Source organism: Anabrus simplex, chromosome 1 (genome assembly GCF_040414725.1).
Source record: "Anabrus simplex isolate iqAnaSimp1 chromosome 1, ASM4041472v1, whole genome shotgun sequence".
NCBI lineage: Eukaryota > Metazoa > Arthropoda > Insecta > Orthoptera > Tettigoniidae > Anabrus > Anabrus simplex.
Window position 1 is genome coordinate 124,561,115 of NC_090265.1, and position 16,409 is coordinate 124,577,523.

General features: G+C 41.3%; 2 protein-coding genes across 2 annotated transcripts in view; one reads left to right on the top strand and one right to left on the bottom strand.

Annotated features, from left to right (window-relative positions):
- The window catches only part of nudC (nuclear distribution C, dynein complex regulator), a 332,523-nt gene that overhangs the window by 192,672 nt on the left and 123,442 nt on the right, over positions 1-16,409 (bottom strand). The window lies entirely within an intron of this gene.
- Positions 1-16,409, top strand: part of LOC136857319 (uncharacterized) — a 65,154-nt gene that overhangs the window by 6,613 nt on the left and 42,132 nt on the right. Inside the window, exon 2 of the mRNA XM_068225293.1 lies at positions 6,796-7,030. Coding sequence (XP_068081394.1) covers positions 6,796-7,030 — 235 coding nt within the window. The remainder of the gene's footprint in view (positions 1-6,795; positions 7,031-16,409) is intronic.

A 16,409-nucleotide genomic window follows, 5' to 3' on the forward strand; every position in this document is an offset into this window, starting at 1 on the left:
TAGATTGTGACAGGAACAACGTGAAATGAAGATGTACAAACATCTAAAGACAGGAAAAGCAAGGTGGTACGTCCAAGTGTTCAAAGAGTGTGTGCCAGGAACATAGCTCAGTTACGTGCAATCACTGCACAGGATGAGAAAGTGTAATCGAGCTGGAACGTTACGTGCCATTCTGCATGTGCGTCAACCAAGTCAGTTGCGAATTTTAGCAATGTAAAACAGTAGTTGAATTGTGATGTAGAAGTTATTGATTTTAAGGTATGTGAAATACTACAAAGTAAAACTGTTTATACAATGTGCCTGTTCGAGACAAGTAACTAAACCTGTTCAATATTTATACCGAATACCCATGTAATTACTTACGGGTCTAACGGACCTGAGGTATATAAATGTGTAGGAAAGTGAGGGTATGTATTCTAAGGTTATTATTATTATTATTATTATTATTATTATTATTATTATTATTTAATACAATTTGATTTCGCGTTCATTCCAGTATCACATTAAGACCACAAAATGATTGGGGTCCGAGGATACCTCGCGTTACTTTTGGCGTTACAAAAAGTCACGTTACCACTCTCGGGTTAATAAAACGCTGAAAGAAGGTGTTAAACAAGTTGATCCTGCCATCCTGAATAGCGCAGGCGTAATAACGAACGATCGATATCAATGAAGTGTGGTGCGACGAATTTGTATCGACAGATTCCACAGCACATCAAATGGCTACTGCAAGCTAAACCTTCGAAACCCCAGAGTTTCTCAAAACCTTTTTTTTTTTTTTTTTTTTAATGACGCTATCTAATTTATTCAGCTGATTTATCCTTACTCCTAGACAGTATCCGAACTGAGAATATTGGGCGTGATCCATAAATATCCGGGATCTAGAGAATACGGTCCATAGCCTTCTCTCTCTCTCTCTCTCTCTCTCTCTCTCTCTCTCTCTCTCTCTCTCTCTCTCTCTATCCGTTTAGTCGATTCCGATTCTCCGTGACCCCATGAACTAAAATACGCCAATTTCTTCTGTCCCGCACTGCCTCCCAAAGATTTTCCAAGCTGGAATTTAGTACTTCTGTGATGCCATCAATCAATCTCACTCTTTGCCGTCCCCTTTTCCCTGTGCCTTCAATCTTCCCCAGCATTAAAGTTTTTTCTAATGAATTGTGTCTTCTCATGATGTGTCCAAAGTAGCTTAGTTTTTGTTTCAGGATTAGGCCATCCAAGGAACACTCTGGTTTTATTTGCTGCAAAACTGACCTATTTGTTCTCTTCGCAGTCCATGGGACTCTAAGGATTTTCCTCCAACACCACAATTCAAAGGAGTCTATTCTACTGTGTTCAGCTTTTCTTACGGTCCAGATCTCACATCCGTACATCACAACTGGAAAAACCATAGCCCTTATTATTCGGATCTTTGTTGTTAATGTTATGTCTCTACCCCTTAAGATATTGTCACGATTGATCATTGCCTTTCTACCAAGCAGCAATCGTCTTTTGATTTCATGGCTACAGTTACCATCAGCAGAAATCTGTGCACCAAGATAGTTGAAAACGGAGACTGCCTCCATTTTTCCCCTTCTACATGCCATGAATTGACAGGTGTAGTTACCATAATTTTTGTTTTCTTGACATTCAACATTAGTCCAGCCTTTGAACTTTCACTTTCAGTAAGAGGGTTTTCAAGTTGTCTTCATTTTCTGCTATCAGGATAGTATCATCTGCATATCTCAGGTTGTTTATATTTAACCCAGCTATTTTGATTCTTCTTTCTTCTTCATCTAACCCCACATTCCTCATAATGTGTTCCGCATACAGATTGAAAAGGTAAGGTGACAATATACAACCTTGCCGCGCTCCTTTCTGAATCTTGACCCTTTTAGTTGTTCGATATATGGTTCTCACCGTAGCTTCTTGGTTAGAGTATAAGTTCCGCATGAGGTTAATGATATGATCTGGTACTCCCATGTGTTTTAGTACTTTCCATAATTCATTATGATCGACACAGTCAAAGGCTTTAGCACAATCAATAAAGCGAAGATACACATCTTTCTAGCCTTCACCATTATCCATCGGATGTTGGCAATTATATCCCTGGTCCCTCTTTCTTTACGAAATCCAGCTTGCTCTTCAGGTAGCTGTCAGTCTACATACTGGCGAATTCTATTTTGTAAGATTTTAAGCAGGACTTTGCTAGCATGTGAGATAAGTGCAACTGTTCGGCGATTCGAGCATTATTTAGAATCTCCTTTCTTTGGAATTGGGATGAATACTGAACTTTTCCATTCTTCTGGCCTATATAAACAGAACTGGACTGAACATAGAACGGAAACCAGCCACTTCCCAAAATGTGCTTTTCAGTATCAACCAAGTGCAAAGAGAGAATGAACTATGGCTACATACCATGCTTGAACAGGTTGAAAAACATAATTCATCAGAAAAGAAGATGATTTACGACGCAGAATTCCGGTATAAACTAAAACCGCGGAGGAAACATAATAAAACAAGCAGGTGTGAACGGTCACACGCAATTGGGCGCAATTACGAATCGTATACTTTTAACTCTACAAATTTGGATAACTGTGCACCGTCGATCAAATTTATGACGGCATTCATATGAAAATACGTTACTTAGAGAAAAGAGAACAACGCACTGATTTTGCAATGAATCTGCACAAGACGCAGCGCACGTCATGGATATGTCTAATGTATGTATGTATGTATGTATGTATGTATGTATGTATGTATGTATGTATGTATTTAATTATTAAGTGAACAGTATTACAAAATACGAACAACATTGTGTTACAGTAGCGAATATTTAATTTGACCTTACTTCATATGCAGTATACTCGTACACTAGTATGGTAACGACAGGGAGATGCTTAGCAGAACCTCGACGTAACAAACACGATTCTCGGTAGAATATCATCTGGTTTGAAGATAACCAAGACGCCTTACAGCGCGAACGTTTAGGTTCGAAAACTACTCAAAAGTTTTTCAATATTATTATTATTATTATTATTATTATTATTATTATTATTATTAATGGTTCATGTTTGTGGGTTACTGTAGTCACGTCCTAGTTCGTGAACCATGGGCAACGGCTGAGTGGCCTAGTAAGTGGTCCTGAGAGTCGGGATACCAGTTGCTATGGAATGGGAGTGGGCATCTCGGACATATTCTGAGTCGTGGCCCTCCTTGTGCTCAGGCGGCTAGGACTATACAATTCACCGGTGGTCCATAACCCGTTAGAGGAGAGATCCTCACTTGGACTATGTGCAAGTAGGGCAGCATCCTGCTTCATGAATTTACCGAGCTCAGAACACTTTAAGCAAGCCTCGGACCTATGGGAGTAACAGAGTCCCACTCCCATTTGACAGGCGAGGGACTCCTTGGAAACAACTTGGCGAACGAAATGGAATTCGATGGGGAGCTATCAATATTAATGGGGTTTATGGAAGAAAGAAGGTAGAACTGGCTGAGTCAGCAAAGAGGATGCATCTGGATGTGCTACGAGTAAGTGATATTCGGGTAAGGGGAGATAATGAGGAAGAGATAGGAGATTATAAAGTGTACTTGACGGGTGTTAGAAAGGGAAGGGCAGCGTCTGGGGTAGGGCTCTTTATCAGGAATACCATTGCACGCAACATAGTTTGTTAGGCACGTAAATGAGCGAATGATGTGGGTAGATTTGTCAGTGGGAGGAATTAGGACAAGAATTGTATCCGTGCATTCACCATGTGAGGGTGCAGATGAGGATGAAGTTGACAAGTTTTATGAAGCATTGAGTGACATCGTGGTCAGGGTCAACAGCAAGGATAGAATAGTGCTAATGGGCGATTTCAATGCGAGAGTTGGGAATAGAACTGAAGGATACGAAAGGGTGATTGGTAAATGTGGGGAAGATATGGAAGCTAATGGGAATGGGAAGCGTTTGCTGGACTTCTGTGCTAGTATGGGTTTAGCAGTTACGAATACATTCTTCAAGCATAAGGCTATTCACAGCTACACATGGGAGTCTAGGGGTACCAGATCCATAATAGACTATATCTTAACAGACTTCGAATTCAGGGAATCTGTTAGGAATGTACGAGTTTTTCGCGGATTTTTTGATGATACAGACCACTATCTGATCTGTAGTGAACTAAGTATCTCTAGGCCTAGGGTAGAGAAAGTGAAATCTGTCTGCAAACGAATAAGGGTAGAAAATCTCCAGGACGAGGAAATTAGACAGAAGTACATGGATATGATTAGTGAGAAGTTTCGAACAGTAGACAGTAAGCAGGTTCAGGATATAGAAAGTGAATGGGTGGCATACAGGGATGCTGTAGTAGAAACAGCAAGGGAATGCCTAGGAACAACTGTGTGTAAAGATGGGAAAAAGCGAACATCTTGGTGGAATGATGAAGTGAGAGCAGCCTGTAAACGTAAAAAGAAGGCTTATCAGAAATGGCTCCAAACAAGGGCCGAGGCAGACAGGGATTTGTACGTAGATGAAAGAAACAGAGCGAAACAAATAGTTGTTGAATCCAAAAAGAAGTCATGGGAAGATTTTGGTAATAACCTGGAAAGGCTAGGTCAAGCAGCAGGGAAACCTTTCTGGACAGTAATAAAGAATCTTAGGAGGAGGGAAAAAGGAAATGAACAGTGTTTTGAGTAATTCAGGTGAACTCATAATAGATCCCAGGGAATCACTGGAGAGGTGGAGGGAATATTTTGAACAACTTTTCAATGTAAAAGGAAATCATCATGGTGGTGTTGCGAACAACCAAGCTCATGGGGAGGAGGAAAATGATGTTGGTGAAATTATGCTTGAGGAAGTGGAAAGGATAGTAAATAAACTCCATTGTCATAAGGCGGCAGGAATACATGAAATTAGACCTGAAATGGTGAAGTATAGTGGGAAGGCAGGGATGAAATGGCTTCATAGAGTAGTACAATTAGCGTGGAGTGTTGGTAAGGTACCTTCAGATTGGACAAAAGCAGTAATTGCACCTATCTATAAGCAAGGGAACAGGAAGGATTGCAACAACTATCGAGGTATCTCATTGATTAGTATACCAGGCAAAGTATTCACTGGCATCTTGGAAGGGAGGGTGCGATCATTCGTTGAGAGAAAGTTGGATGAAAACCAGTGTGGTTTCAGACCACAGAGAGGCTGTCAGGATTAGATTTTCAGTATGCACCAGGTAATTGAAAAATGCTACGAGAGGAATAGGAAATTGTGTTTATGTTTCGTAGATCTAGAGAAAGCATATGGCAGGGTACCGAGGGAAAAGATGTTCGCCATACTGGGGGACTATGGAATTAAAGATAGATTATTAAAATCAATCAAAGGCATTTATGTTGACAATTGGGATTCAGTGAGAATTGATGGTAGAATGAGTTCTTGGTTCAGGGTACTTAAAGGAGTTAGACAAGGCTGTAATCTTTCACCTTTGCTGTTCGTAGTTTACATGGATCATCTGCTGAAAGGTATAAAATGGCAGGGAGGGATTCAGTTAGGTGGATGTGTAGTAAGCAGTTTGGCCTATGCTGACGATTTGGTCTTAATGGCAGACTGTGCCGAAAGCCTGCAGTCTAATATCTTGGAACTTGAAAATAGGTGCAATGAGTATGGTATGAAAATTAGCCTCTCGAGGACTAAATTGATGTCAGTAGGTAAGAAATTCAACAGAATTGAATATCAGATTGGTGATACAAAGCTAGAACAGGTAGATAATTTCAAGTATTTAGGTTGTGTGTTCTCCCAGGATGGTAATATAGTAAGTGAGATCGAATCAAGGTGTAGTAAAGCTAATGCAGTGAGCTCGCAGTTGCGATCAGCAGTATTCTGTAAGAAGGAAGTCAGCTCCCAGACGAAACTATCTTTACATCGGTCTGTTTTCAGACCAACTTTGCTTTACGGGAGCGAAAGCTGGGTGGACTCAGGATATCTTATTCATAAGTTAGAAGTAACAGACATGAAAGTAGCAAGAATGATTGTTGGTACAAACAGGTGGGGACAATGGCAGGAGGGTACTCGGAATGAGGAGATAAAGGCTAATTTAGGAATGAACTCAATGGATGAAACTGTACGCATAAACCGGCTTCGGTGGTGGGGTCATGTGAAGCGAATGGAGGAGGATAGATTACCTAGGAGAATAATGGACTCTGTTATGGAGGGTAAGAGAAGTAGAGGGAGACCAAGACGACGATAGTTAGACTCGGTTTCTAACGATTTAAAGATAAGAGGTATAGAACTAAATGAGGCCACAACTCTAGTTGCAAATCGACGATTGTGGCGACGTTTAGTAAATTATCAGAGGCTTGCAGACTGAACGCTGAAAGGCATAACAGTCTATAATGATAATGTATGTATGTAATTATTATAATTATTATTATTATTATTATTTAGCGTTCGTCCCGCCTAGTGGCAGGGTCCACTATGTGAATCCACTGTCTGGAGACCATACGTTCCCTTTGAAATACTATGAGCACAAGTAATAGGCTAGAAACAATCACAGAACAGAGAGGACAAAGAACTCGACCACGAAGACGTGAGAGAAAAATAAATATTTTTACCTGGGCCTACGTGCTTGGATAAAAATGTGCCAAATTTAAAACAACTTAGTTTTTTTTAATAGATTCTGCATTTTATGTAATGAGAATAAACAAAGGGGAAATACCAAAACAAAAGAGCGAGATGCTTAAAATGATTTCACGTCAGATCCTATTTGATGAGCCGTTATTGCCGTAGGAGTTACCAATCTTGATTCTCGGAAGAGAACCATGAAAATTCCCTGTGCGTGTCCTCAGGCAGACAGGGTCATCAGCCGTGATTACGTCACAAGGTCGCGAACGCCCAACAGCTGAAGTGTGTTGCCGAGCGTCCAGTGACGGCACAATCAGTGTCCCGCAGGCAGGACGAGAGTGCAGAGCGTACCGGGCCACGAACAAGCGCGTACTGAGTGTTGTGTTCCCAGCCAACAGCAGACGCAGCAATGGTACTGTGAGCCCCTGTCGCAACATGTTCCCAGACATCGCCATTCCAGTAAGTTCAGTGTGCTACATGGTACAGAGGATAGTGTTTCCAGTGCTTCTGTAATTTCAAAGTTAATCCAAGCCTGATTGTATTACTCTTTCATTTTTAGAAGGTAAGAGTCCCGTGTACTTACTGTGTGAATGTGAAACCTGTCTGATAACTTCTGCTGTAGTGTCTAGTGGAGTTACAGTGAATTAGGAATTTTTCTGTTTATCTTAATTTGTCTCCATATGTGCTTGCTGTTAAAAGAGCCAGTTTAACACAATAAGGATTCATCCACTACCTCCTTGACTCATGTGAACACAATTTGTGCATATATGTTGTATGTTGGGTATCCAGCCCGAAGGCTGGTTTGATCCTCTGCAGCTCCGCCAACAGCTGTCATAAATAGCCCATGCGTCACTGAAGAGGCGTACTAGGGAAATGAGGAGTGAGGTAGTTTCCCGTTGCTTTCCTCGCCGAGCCAGCCGCTGCTATTACACGTCTGTCTGCCAAGCTCACTGAAATGCATGCACCAACCGACCCTATGAGCGATATTTTCACACCATTCATAACAGGGACTGGCTGCATAAGTAATGTTATTACTAGCATCACTCATACCTCAGTCACTTTCATATCGTCAAAGCCAAGGATGAGACTGGGACAGGTCAATGAAAGTAACAAATTTGATATAGCCCATACCAGAAGACATAGTGCACTGTAAACATTACATCTCGATTTCAAATATCAGTTTTAGTTAGGAGCGGCTTCTCAAGGGGGTTGCAGCTTCCTCAATTCCCGATTCTTCTGCCGGCCTGAGTAGCTCAGCCAGTTGAGGCGCTGCCCTTCTGACCCCAACTTCGCAGGTTCGATCCTGGCTCAGTCCGGTGGCACTTGAAGGTACTCAAATACGTCAGCCTCGTGTCGGTAGATTTACTAGTACGAAAAGAACTGCTGCGGGACTAAATTCCGGCACCTGGGCGTCTCCGAAAACCGTAAAAGTAGTTAGTGGGATGTAAAGCCAGTAACATCATTATTATTATTATCATCATCATCATCATCATCATCATTCCCGATTCTGTTACTACGCTATTGTTTTACAATCTTCGATCGTGATTGAAGCTGGTGTCTTGTTCTGTACGTCTGTTGAAGCCAAGCCGTCAGGTTTACAGACGATAATGAATGTAATTTCTAGAGGATATCGGCTCATGCAGGGACAGGGGTTTACAGGCATGGCTTGATGTTTTTTTCTATTGAGAACGGTTCGCCAAACTTCCTGACATGGATACAAACATACTTGCAGAAGAAACTAAGAAAAAATCGGGAAAGTTTTTTTGAAGTAGGCTGGTGGTGTGAACACTATATATTTGCGTTCTTCGACGTACCGTCGCATGTTCTGCACAAAACACACACACGGCAAAGTAGTTATGATCTTGTGTTAGGCATCGAAGTTCAAAAGCGTTGTCGTTCGTAGGTTGTCAGGAGATAGCACCACTCGTCACGCTACTGACGGATCAGGTGTGTTGCATTTCAATTTGATGAACGAAAACGATTTGAATGTGCATGCTTCCCCCCCCCCCCCCCCCCCGCATTTGAAAGACTGATAAACTTTCCGTATGAACAAGTATGCGCATTGTTGAATACGGCCACTTTCCTCCTGGGAGGATATCAAGCGTAACGGGAGAGAGGGGAATGTAAGTACCAACGCACACATTGTAATACTAACAAAATAAAATGTTAAATCCCTTACCATTGAGACATACTAAGAGTTGCAACATTGGCTATTTTCTAACTAAGTATTGTGGAAGAATTAAATATAGCCTAGATTAGAGACATCTCTGGATTCTGGCAGGAATACATTTCAATCAAGGGGAGGGGATTAAATGGTAACAGGGCAGGGGAGATTTTCGCCCCTGTACCTCCCCTAGATTCAACACTGGGTATGCGCGTAGTCTGTCAATTTTCTTTACTAAAATCGTATTTCGTACATTGTATAAGTCGTCAGGTACGGTACAAAGTTTTAATTATGTTCAAAACCCCCTCTTTGATATTCATTGTGTACCAGCCGCCACTGGTTTTAGTTAGCACTAGCTGATGTACCCGTGCTTCACTACGGAATTCTACATTGTATACAGAGTTCTAGGTTAGGTAGTGTATACGTGAGTAAGATTGTATTAAACTGCATAACTCTTAACGTGACCCTAGAAACGTGACGGGGAAGTCACCAAACGTCTTTTGTTATGTGAAGGCTGGGTTAGCGAATTTTCATTGTAATGGTAGGTCCTCTTGCCTACCAGTCACAATCAAGTTGGGGATTTTCATTATAACGGCAGACACTCACTCTCCACCTGCCTGTTTTACATTCTCAGTACATTCTCAGAAAAACTGTCTTAGTAGTTTTCCCAACTGAAATCAACATTTTTATTACAATGACGCCCGTACGAATCTTGCGATTAAAAGCAACGCTATCATATGAAATACTCTATCAAATGAAAAACCACGAATTTTCTCACTTTTAATGAACAGTACTACGCTGCCGATCTAACAGTCCATAGGAGTCCCGGGTTCGATTCCCGGCAGGGCTGGGAATTTTAATCATAATTGCTTAATTTCTCTGACACGGGGGCTGGGTGTACGTGCCGTCTTCATCATCATTTCATCCTCATCAAGACGCGCAGGTCACCTACGGGTGTCAAATCAAAAGACCTGCATCTGGCGAGCCGAACTTGTCCTCGGACACTCCCGGCACTAAAAGCCATACGCCATTTTTTTTTTTTCGTTGGTCAGAATTTGAAAAGAATAGTATTTCTGTATCGGTCATGTCCACCGTAACAAGGAAATGCACATTTTACTTTTCCAAAAATTGTCTGCATGTATGTATGAACACGCATCACGAGAAAATTGCTGGAGAGAATTTAATGAAAATCAGTATGTAAAGTCGGGGGATGAGCACTACAATCTAGGCTACAAATCATTTTATTCACGCTGAGTGAAATGTTAGTTTAGGGGAAGGCGCCTAAAATGTAATTCTTAAATACCTATGTTATTGGTCCTATCGAAAAGTACAACATAACAAAAGTCATAGAGAATACAATTTCCGATCATTTATGATTAATTCAGTTTTACCGAACCAACTATGATAAGAGTGGTATTTTAGAGTCGGAAGAATACTAAATGTGAAGGCCTACAATACCGAAAGCGCATAATATTGATCAACAACAACAACAACAACAACAACAACAACAACAACAACAACATTACATTGACCATTGTTTGTTGTGATGTTCTTTGTCTCTTATGCTGCCACTCAACTCCGGTACATTACTGCTGCGTATCGGGTATAACAGCCTGACTGAATATCGGCGGGAAATACCTGGGGAGTTAGAAAACTTTCTTCTTTAGCATGCCATTCCTCTGGTCCATACATTTTCTGATATTGCAGGTACGTAACACACTGGTTCATCATAGTATTCCAGGTATTCGATCCCTACTCTGACGCGCTGTTTTGAATGAGCAGTGGGCGCACTTAAGGCAGAAGCTCACTTAGTTTTTTTTGCTATTTGCTATACGTCGCACCGACATAGATAGGTCTTATGGCGACGATAGGATAGGAAAAGCCTAGGAATGGGAAGGAAGCGGCCGTGGCCTTAATTAAGGTACAGCCCCAGCATTTGCCTGGTGTGAAAATGGGAAACCACGGAAAACCATCTTCAGGGCTGCCGACAGTGGGGTTCGAACCCACTATCTCCCGATTACTGGACACTGGCCGCACATAAGCGACTGCAGCTATCGAGCTCGGTGAAGCTCACTTAGTAGTAGTAGTAGTAGTAGTAGTAGTAGTAGTAGTAGTAGTAAACCTGGTCTAAAATTACAATTTAGGCATATTCCAAATTATAGCACCACAATTCACCAAATAACTCAAAATTCAACCCTGAAAAGAGCCGTTTCATAAGAAACGCTTCTTCCTTTTCACTTTTATTAAATTCTACACTCATTTTATTTCAAATTAGCAGTGAAGAGGGCGGGAGTTCTCCTCTGGCTTAGAGGAAAAATTTGCCTCCAAGTCAGATTTTTCCGCCGCCAGTGTAGGTAAGTGCGATTTCCCGACTCATTGTGTACTCCTAAGAAACATTAGTAAAAGGGCACCGGGCTCGATAGCTGCAGTCGCTTAAGTGCGGCCAGTATCCAGTAATCGGGAGATCGTGGGTTCGAGCCCCACTGTCGGCAGCCCTGAAGATGGTTTTCCGTGGTTTCCCATTTTCACACCAGGCAAATGCCGGGGCTGTACCGCATCCTTCCACTTCCTAGGCATTTCCCATCCCATCGTCGCCATAAGACCTATCTGTGTCGGTGCGACGTAAAGCAAAAAAAAAAAAAAAAAGTAAAAGGGCATAGTTTTTGCCCTGGGACTCTCCACTATTCGATCTCCCCGCCGAAAAAAGACGAAGAGTGTTCACGGATCACGGCTGTCTGCGGCTTGGTCATTCCAGCTCTGGAACTTTGGACGGTTAAATCGGCAGCGTAGTACTAGTCGTTAAAAGTGAGAAAATGTGTGGTTTTTCATTTGATCGAATATTTCATATGAAAGCATTGCTTTTAATCGCGCCATTCCTACTGACATTGTAATGACATATGTTCATTTCAGTTGTGATAACCACTAAGAAAGTCTTTCTGAGGATGTAAAAAGGCAGGCGAAGAGTGAGTGTCTGCCATTATAATGAAAACTATCCAACCTGATCATGACTGACGGTAGGCAAGCGGGCCTACCCTTACAATGAAAATTTCCTAACCCAGTCTTCATATGAGAAAATACTATAGGTGACTTCCCCGTCGCGTTTCTTGGGTAACGTTAAGAGCTATGCAATTTAATACAATCTTGCTCACGTGTACACTACCTAAACTAGAATTCTGTATACAATGTAGAATTCCGCAGTGAAGAACGGGTACCATCAGCTAGTTTGGAATAACATGAATGTAGAATTTAATAAAAGTGAAGATGAAGCAGCTTTTCTTAAGAAACAGCTCTTTTCCGCGTTGAATTCTGAGTTATTTAGCGAATTGTGGTGCTATAATTTGGAATAAGCCGAAATTGTAATTCTAGGCCAAGTCAAAGGTGAGTCTCTGCCATTATTCCGTTAAGTGTGCACAATGATCATTTCAGTCAGCGCGGCAAATTAGGGATCGAATAGCTGGAATACTATGTTGAACCAGCATGTTACGTACCAGCAGTAACAGAAAATGTATGAACCAGAGGAATGTCATGGTAAAGAAGAATATTATCTAACTCCCCAGCTATTTCCCGCCAATATTCACGCAGGCTGTTACATTCGGGAAGCAGCAGTAACACCATCTATCGGAGATGAGTGGCAGCATAAGACACAAAGAATATCACAACAAACAATGGTCAATGTAATGTTATTGTTGATCAATTTTATGAGCTTTGATATTGTAGGTGTTCACATTTAGTTTCCTTCCAACTCTGAAATACCATTCTTCTCATAGTCGATACGGTAAAACTGAATAAACCATAAATGACCGGAAATTGTATTGTCTATAACTTTTGTTATGAAGTACTTTTCAATAGGACCAATAACATAGGTATTTAAAAATTAAATTTTAGGCGCCTTCCCCCAACTACCATTTCATCTACGGTGAATAAAACTGTTTATAGCTTAGAGCAGGGCCTCTCAAACGCTCAAAATCTCACGCGTGCATACCGAGGCGCAGAGACTCCGTGCACTGTGCATCGTTCCGACTCGGCTCAACTCGGCTTGACTCGGATGGTGTAGTGCGCTGAGAGCGACGAAGCGGTTGGTGATAGACGGCTTGTTTATCAGAGAAATCGATAAGCGCAAGACAACAACATAATAATGGAGCAACCTGTTTCAAAGAAAGCAAAGACTTCCGAAAGTCAATTTCAATCGAACTGGGAACTTTCGTATATCTTTGTCAGTCGTGACGATAAAGCCAAATGCTTAATCCGTGGGACAATAATTATCTGATAAGTTAATAAAAAGATCTATTTTCCAATACAAAGCCTTTGCTCAAATTCTACGAGAATTGTCGAAGGAAGATTTTCCTAAGCTGCATCGAGAAGTAGCTAAGATTATTTCTATGTTTGGCTCCGCGTGCATATGTGAAAGGTACTTTTTTCCTGCTTTGACTTGTACGAAAACTAGATTGCGTGCGAGTAGGCCTAATTCTAACTGTAATTTAAAGAAGGCTCTCAAATTGCTGTCAGCCGGTCCCTTGTTCCATGCATAACTCGTATCATTACAAAGATAAAGGAAAAGAAGAGTAGAGAAGATAAATTGTCTGCTCAAACCAAATTGAAAAAAGAGTGTTTTAACATTGGTAACGTTGTCCCATACAACAGTGTCACCGCTCGCCGCACATAAACATTTCGCAGTGATGGGAGGATCAGCGGAGAAGGTGGAGAAGGCGAAGACAGGCCGAAGGGGTGAGACAGGTGTAGGGGAAGTGGAGTGAGGGTTTGCACTCTGGTCAACCTAGTGAAGTCGTCTCCTGCACCTTGCGCCAGTGCACTGCACGGCGCATGCACCCTGAGAGGCCCTGGCTTACCGTTAGACTGTAGTTTCTTATTCCCCGACTATTTACCGATTTGCATTAATGTTTACCCATTTTCTCGTGGCTCGGCGATGACATGGACTTAGCAACAAAAAGCAAATTCATGAATATCTCTGTTATCTGTACGGTAAAAATGTGCATAACATAAATGAACGGAAATTTAAATCGATATAACTCTAGTTATGTAGTATTTATCGATAGGACCACTAACAATATAAACATTTGAAAATTATATTTTAGGCCTTCCCCTAAACTATCATTTCACTCAGCGTGAATAAAATGATCTATTGTCTAGATTGTAGTGGCTCATTCCCCGACTTAACATACCGTGCCGATTTTCATTAAATTCTCTTCAGCCGTTTTCTCGTGATGCGCGTACGTACAGACAGACAGACAGACAGACAGAATGCGCATTCCTTGTTACTGTGGACATGACCTATACAGAAATACCATTCTTTTTAAATTCTGAGCAATGTACAGACAAAACTCATATATATATATATATATATATAGACGTTAGACTGTAGTTTCTTATTCCCTGACTATATATATATATAGTCGGGGAATAAGAAACTACAGTCTAACGTTAAGCCAGGGCCTCTCAGGGTGCATGCGCCGTGCAGTGCACTGGCGCAAGGTGCAGGAGACGACTTCACTAGGTTGACCAGAGTGCAAACCCTCACTCCACTTCCCCTACACCTGTCTCACCCCTTCGGCCTGTCTTCGCCTTCTCCACCTTCTCCGCTGATCCTCCCATCACTGCGAAATGTTTATGTGCGGCGAGCGGTGACACTGTTGTATGGGACAACGTTACCAATGTTAAAACACTCTTTTTTCAATTTGGTTTGAGCAGACAATTTATCTTCTCTACTCTTCTTTTCCTTTATCTTTGTAATGATACGAGTTATGCATGGAACAAGGGACCGGCTGACAGCAATTTGAGAGCCTTCTTTAAATTACTGTATGCTTCAAAGCATTTATCAAAGAATGTAAAACTGAGACACTATAATGCAGTAGTCAGACCATCAGTCCTCTATGCAGCAGAATGCCTATCCCTAACTTAAAAAAAACCCACTGAGAGCCCTGGAAGTGCAAGAACGGAAATTCCTGAGAAGAATAATAGGGCCAAGGATCCTACCAGATGGAAGGCGATGGTACAAACCCAACAATGAGCTCTACCAGCATCAAGAAAACCTCATAGATGCCATCAGGAGAAAACGTCTGACTTTCTATGGACACCTATACAGAATGGATCCTAATAGATTATCCCATAAAATCTTCAAGGTTGCTAACAAAGGCAAAGCTACTGGATTCCCCTGGACCAAACAAGTGGACAAAGATCTTGCAGAGCTTAATATTAATCAAGCCGCCATTACTGACAGAAATGCATACCGTTTAATGGTCAAAACTAAACCTTTCCTAACATCCCTTACATCAGCTAGCCACAAAGGAGCCGGGAATTGGTCAGAGGAGCGCAGGAAAGAATTCAGCGAGAAAATGAAGGAATACTGGGCCAACAGGAAGGCTCAAGAGGCCACTAAGAACACAATCCAGTATGCTAAAAGGGGCAGACGAAGACAAAAACACAGCTAGAACACAAGCACCGTGGTCCACAGATGGCCTAAACGCAAAGAGAGAGAGATAGATAGATAGATAGATAGATAGATATGAATATAGATTTCGAACAACTGGAAGTTCTTGTTGGTTTTCAACTACCAAAGCAATTATACATTAGGTTTCTAACTTGGGGTTTTTAAGTTCTGTGGAGCGTTATTGCGTATAACAGAAATATAGGATGAGGATATTAAAGAGAGAGACGCTGAAGGCATCGTAAGTACGCACAGTCTCATTAAAGCCCGCGTAACAACTATATGTGGTGAAACAAAGTTCTGAGAAAATGTATTACAGCATAAAATTCTAAATGGTAGCAAATGGTAGAAAGTTTTGTTTTAATTAAATCGAGAAACAGCCGAAAGTTTATAATTCAATGGCATACCTTTGAAAGAAAGTAGCTGTGAGATCATCAACTCGTTTGAGCTCCTGATCAGTGCCACTGCTGATTACATCATTGACAGCAATTATTAAAACACAAAAGAAGAACGTGGTCTAAATGGGCGACATTAACCCATAATTACTGTTATGAAGGTTATGTACTGACACACTACCGCTGCCATCTTATCAAAAACCATGGGTAGGTCAAGAGACACAGTCTATTTGTCCTCCTTAATCTAAAAATAGGCATGTTTGCTGTATCTTGCTGGAATCCTCCAAGTTGTGCCTCACTGGAATAATATTTCCCAAAACCCAAACTCTCTTCTATCAAATCAGTAATTTCGCAAACGTGTGTAATATAATCAGAAAGAATGTTTTCTCAGATCTGGTGGTGATTTGGGAAACTAATGTATTTCTATTTTTCAATCACCACTTCTCTGATTTAGAGGTGTTATCCAGGTGGCCGATTGCCTATTAATTGTTAGCCTAGCCTTCTCTTAAATGATTTCAAACAAGTTTGAAATGTGTAGAAAATCTCCCTTGGAAATGATTTCAATCCTCAATTCCTCTCCCCTCACTTGTCCGCTTGAAGTCCAACTTTATCTTCATAATATATTATGCTCTTTTCTACTTTTAAAAACTCTATTCAAGCTTAATCGTCTACTATGTTATTCCACGCCATTTGTCCACTAACAGCTCGGAACATACAGCTTAGTCGAGTAGCTTGCCTCCTTAAGTGTTCCCGGCCGTACGATAGAACATTTCCGTAACACTACTGTTTTGTACGGAATCTCCCAGAACAAATCGAGCTGCCTTCCTTTGGATCTTT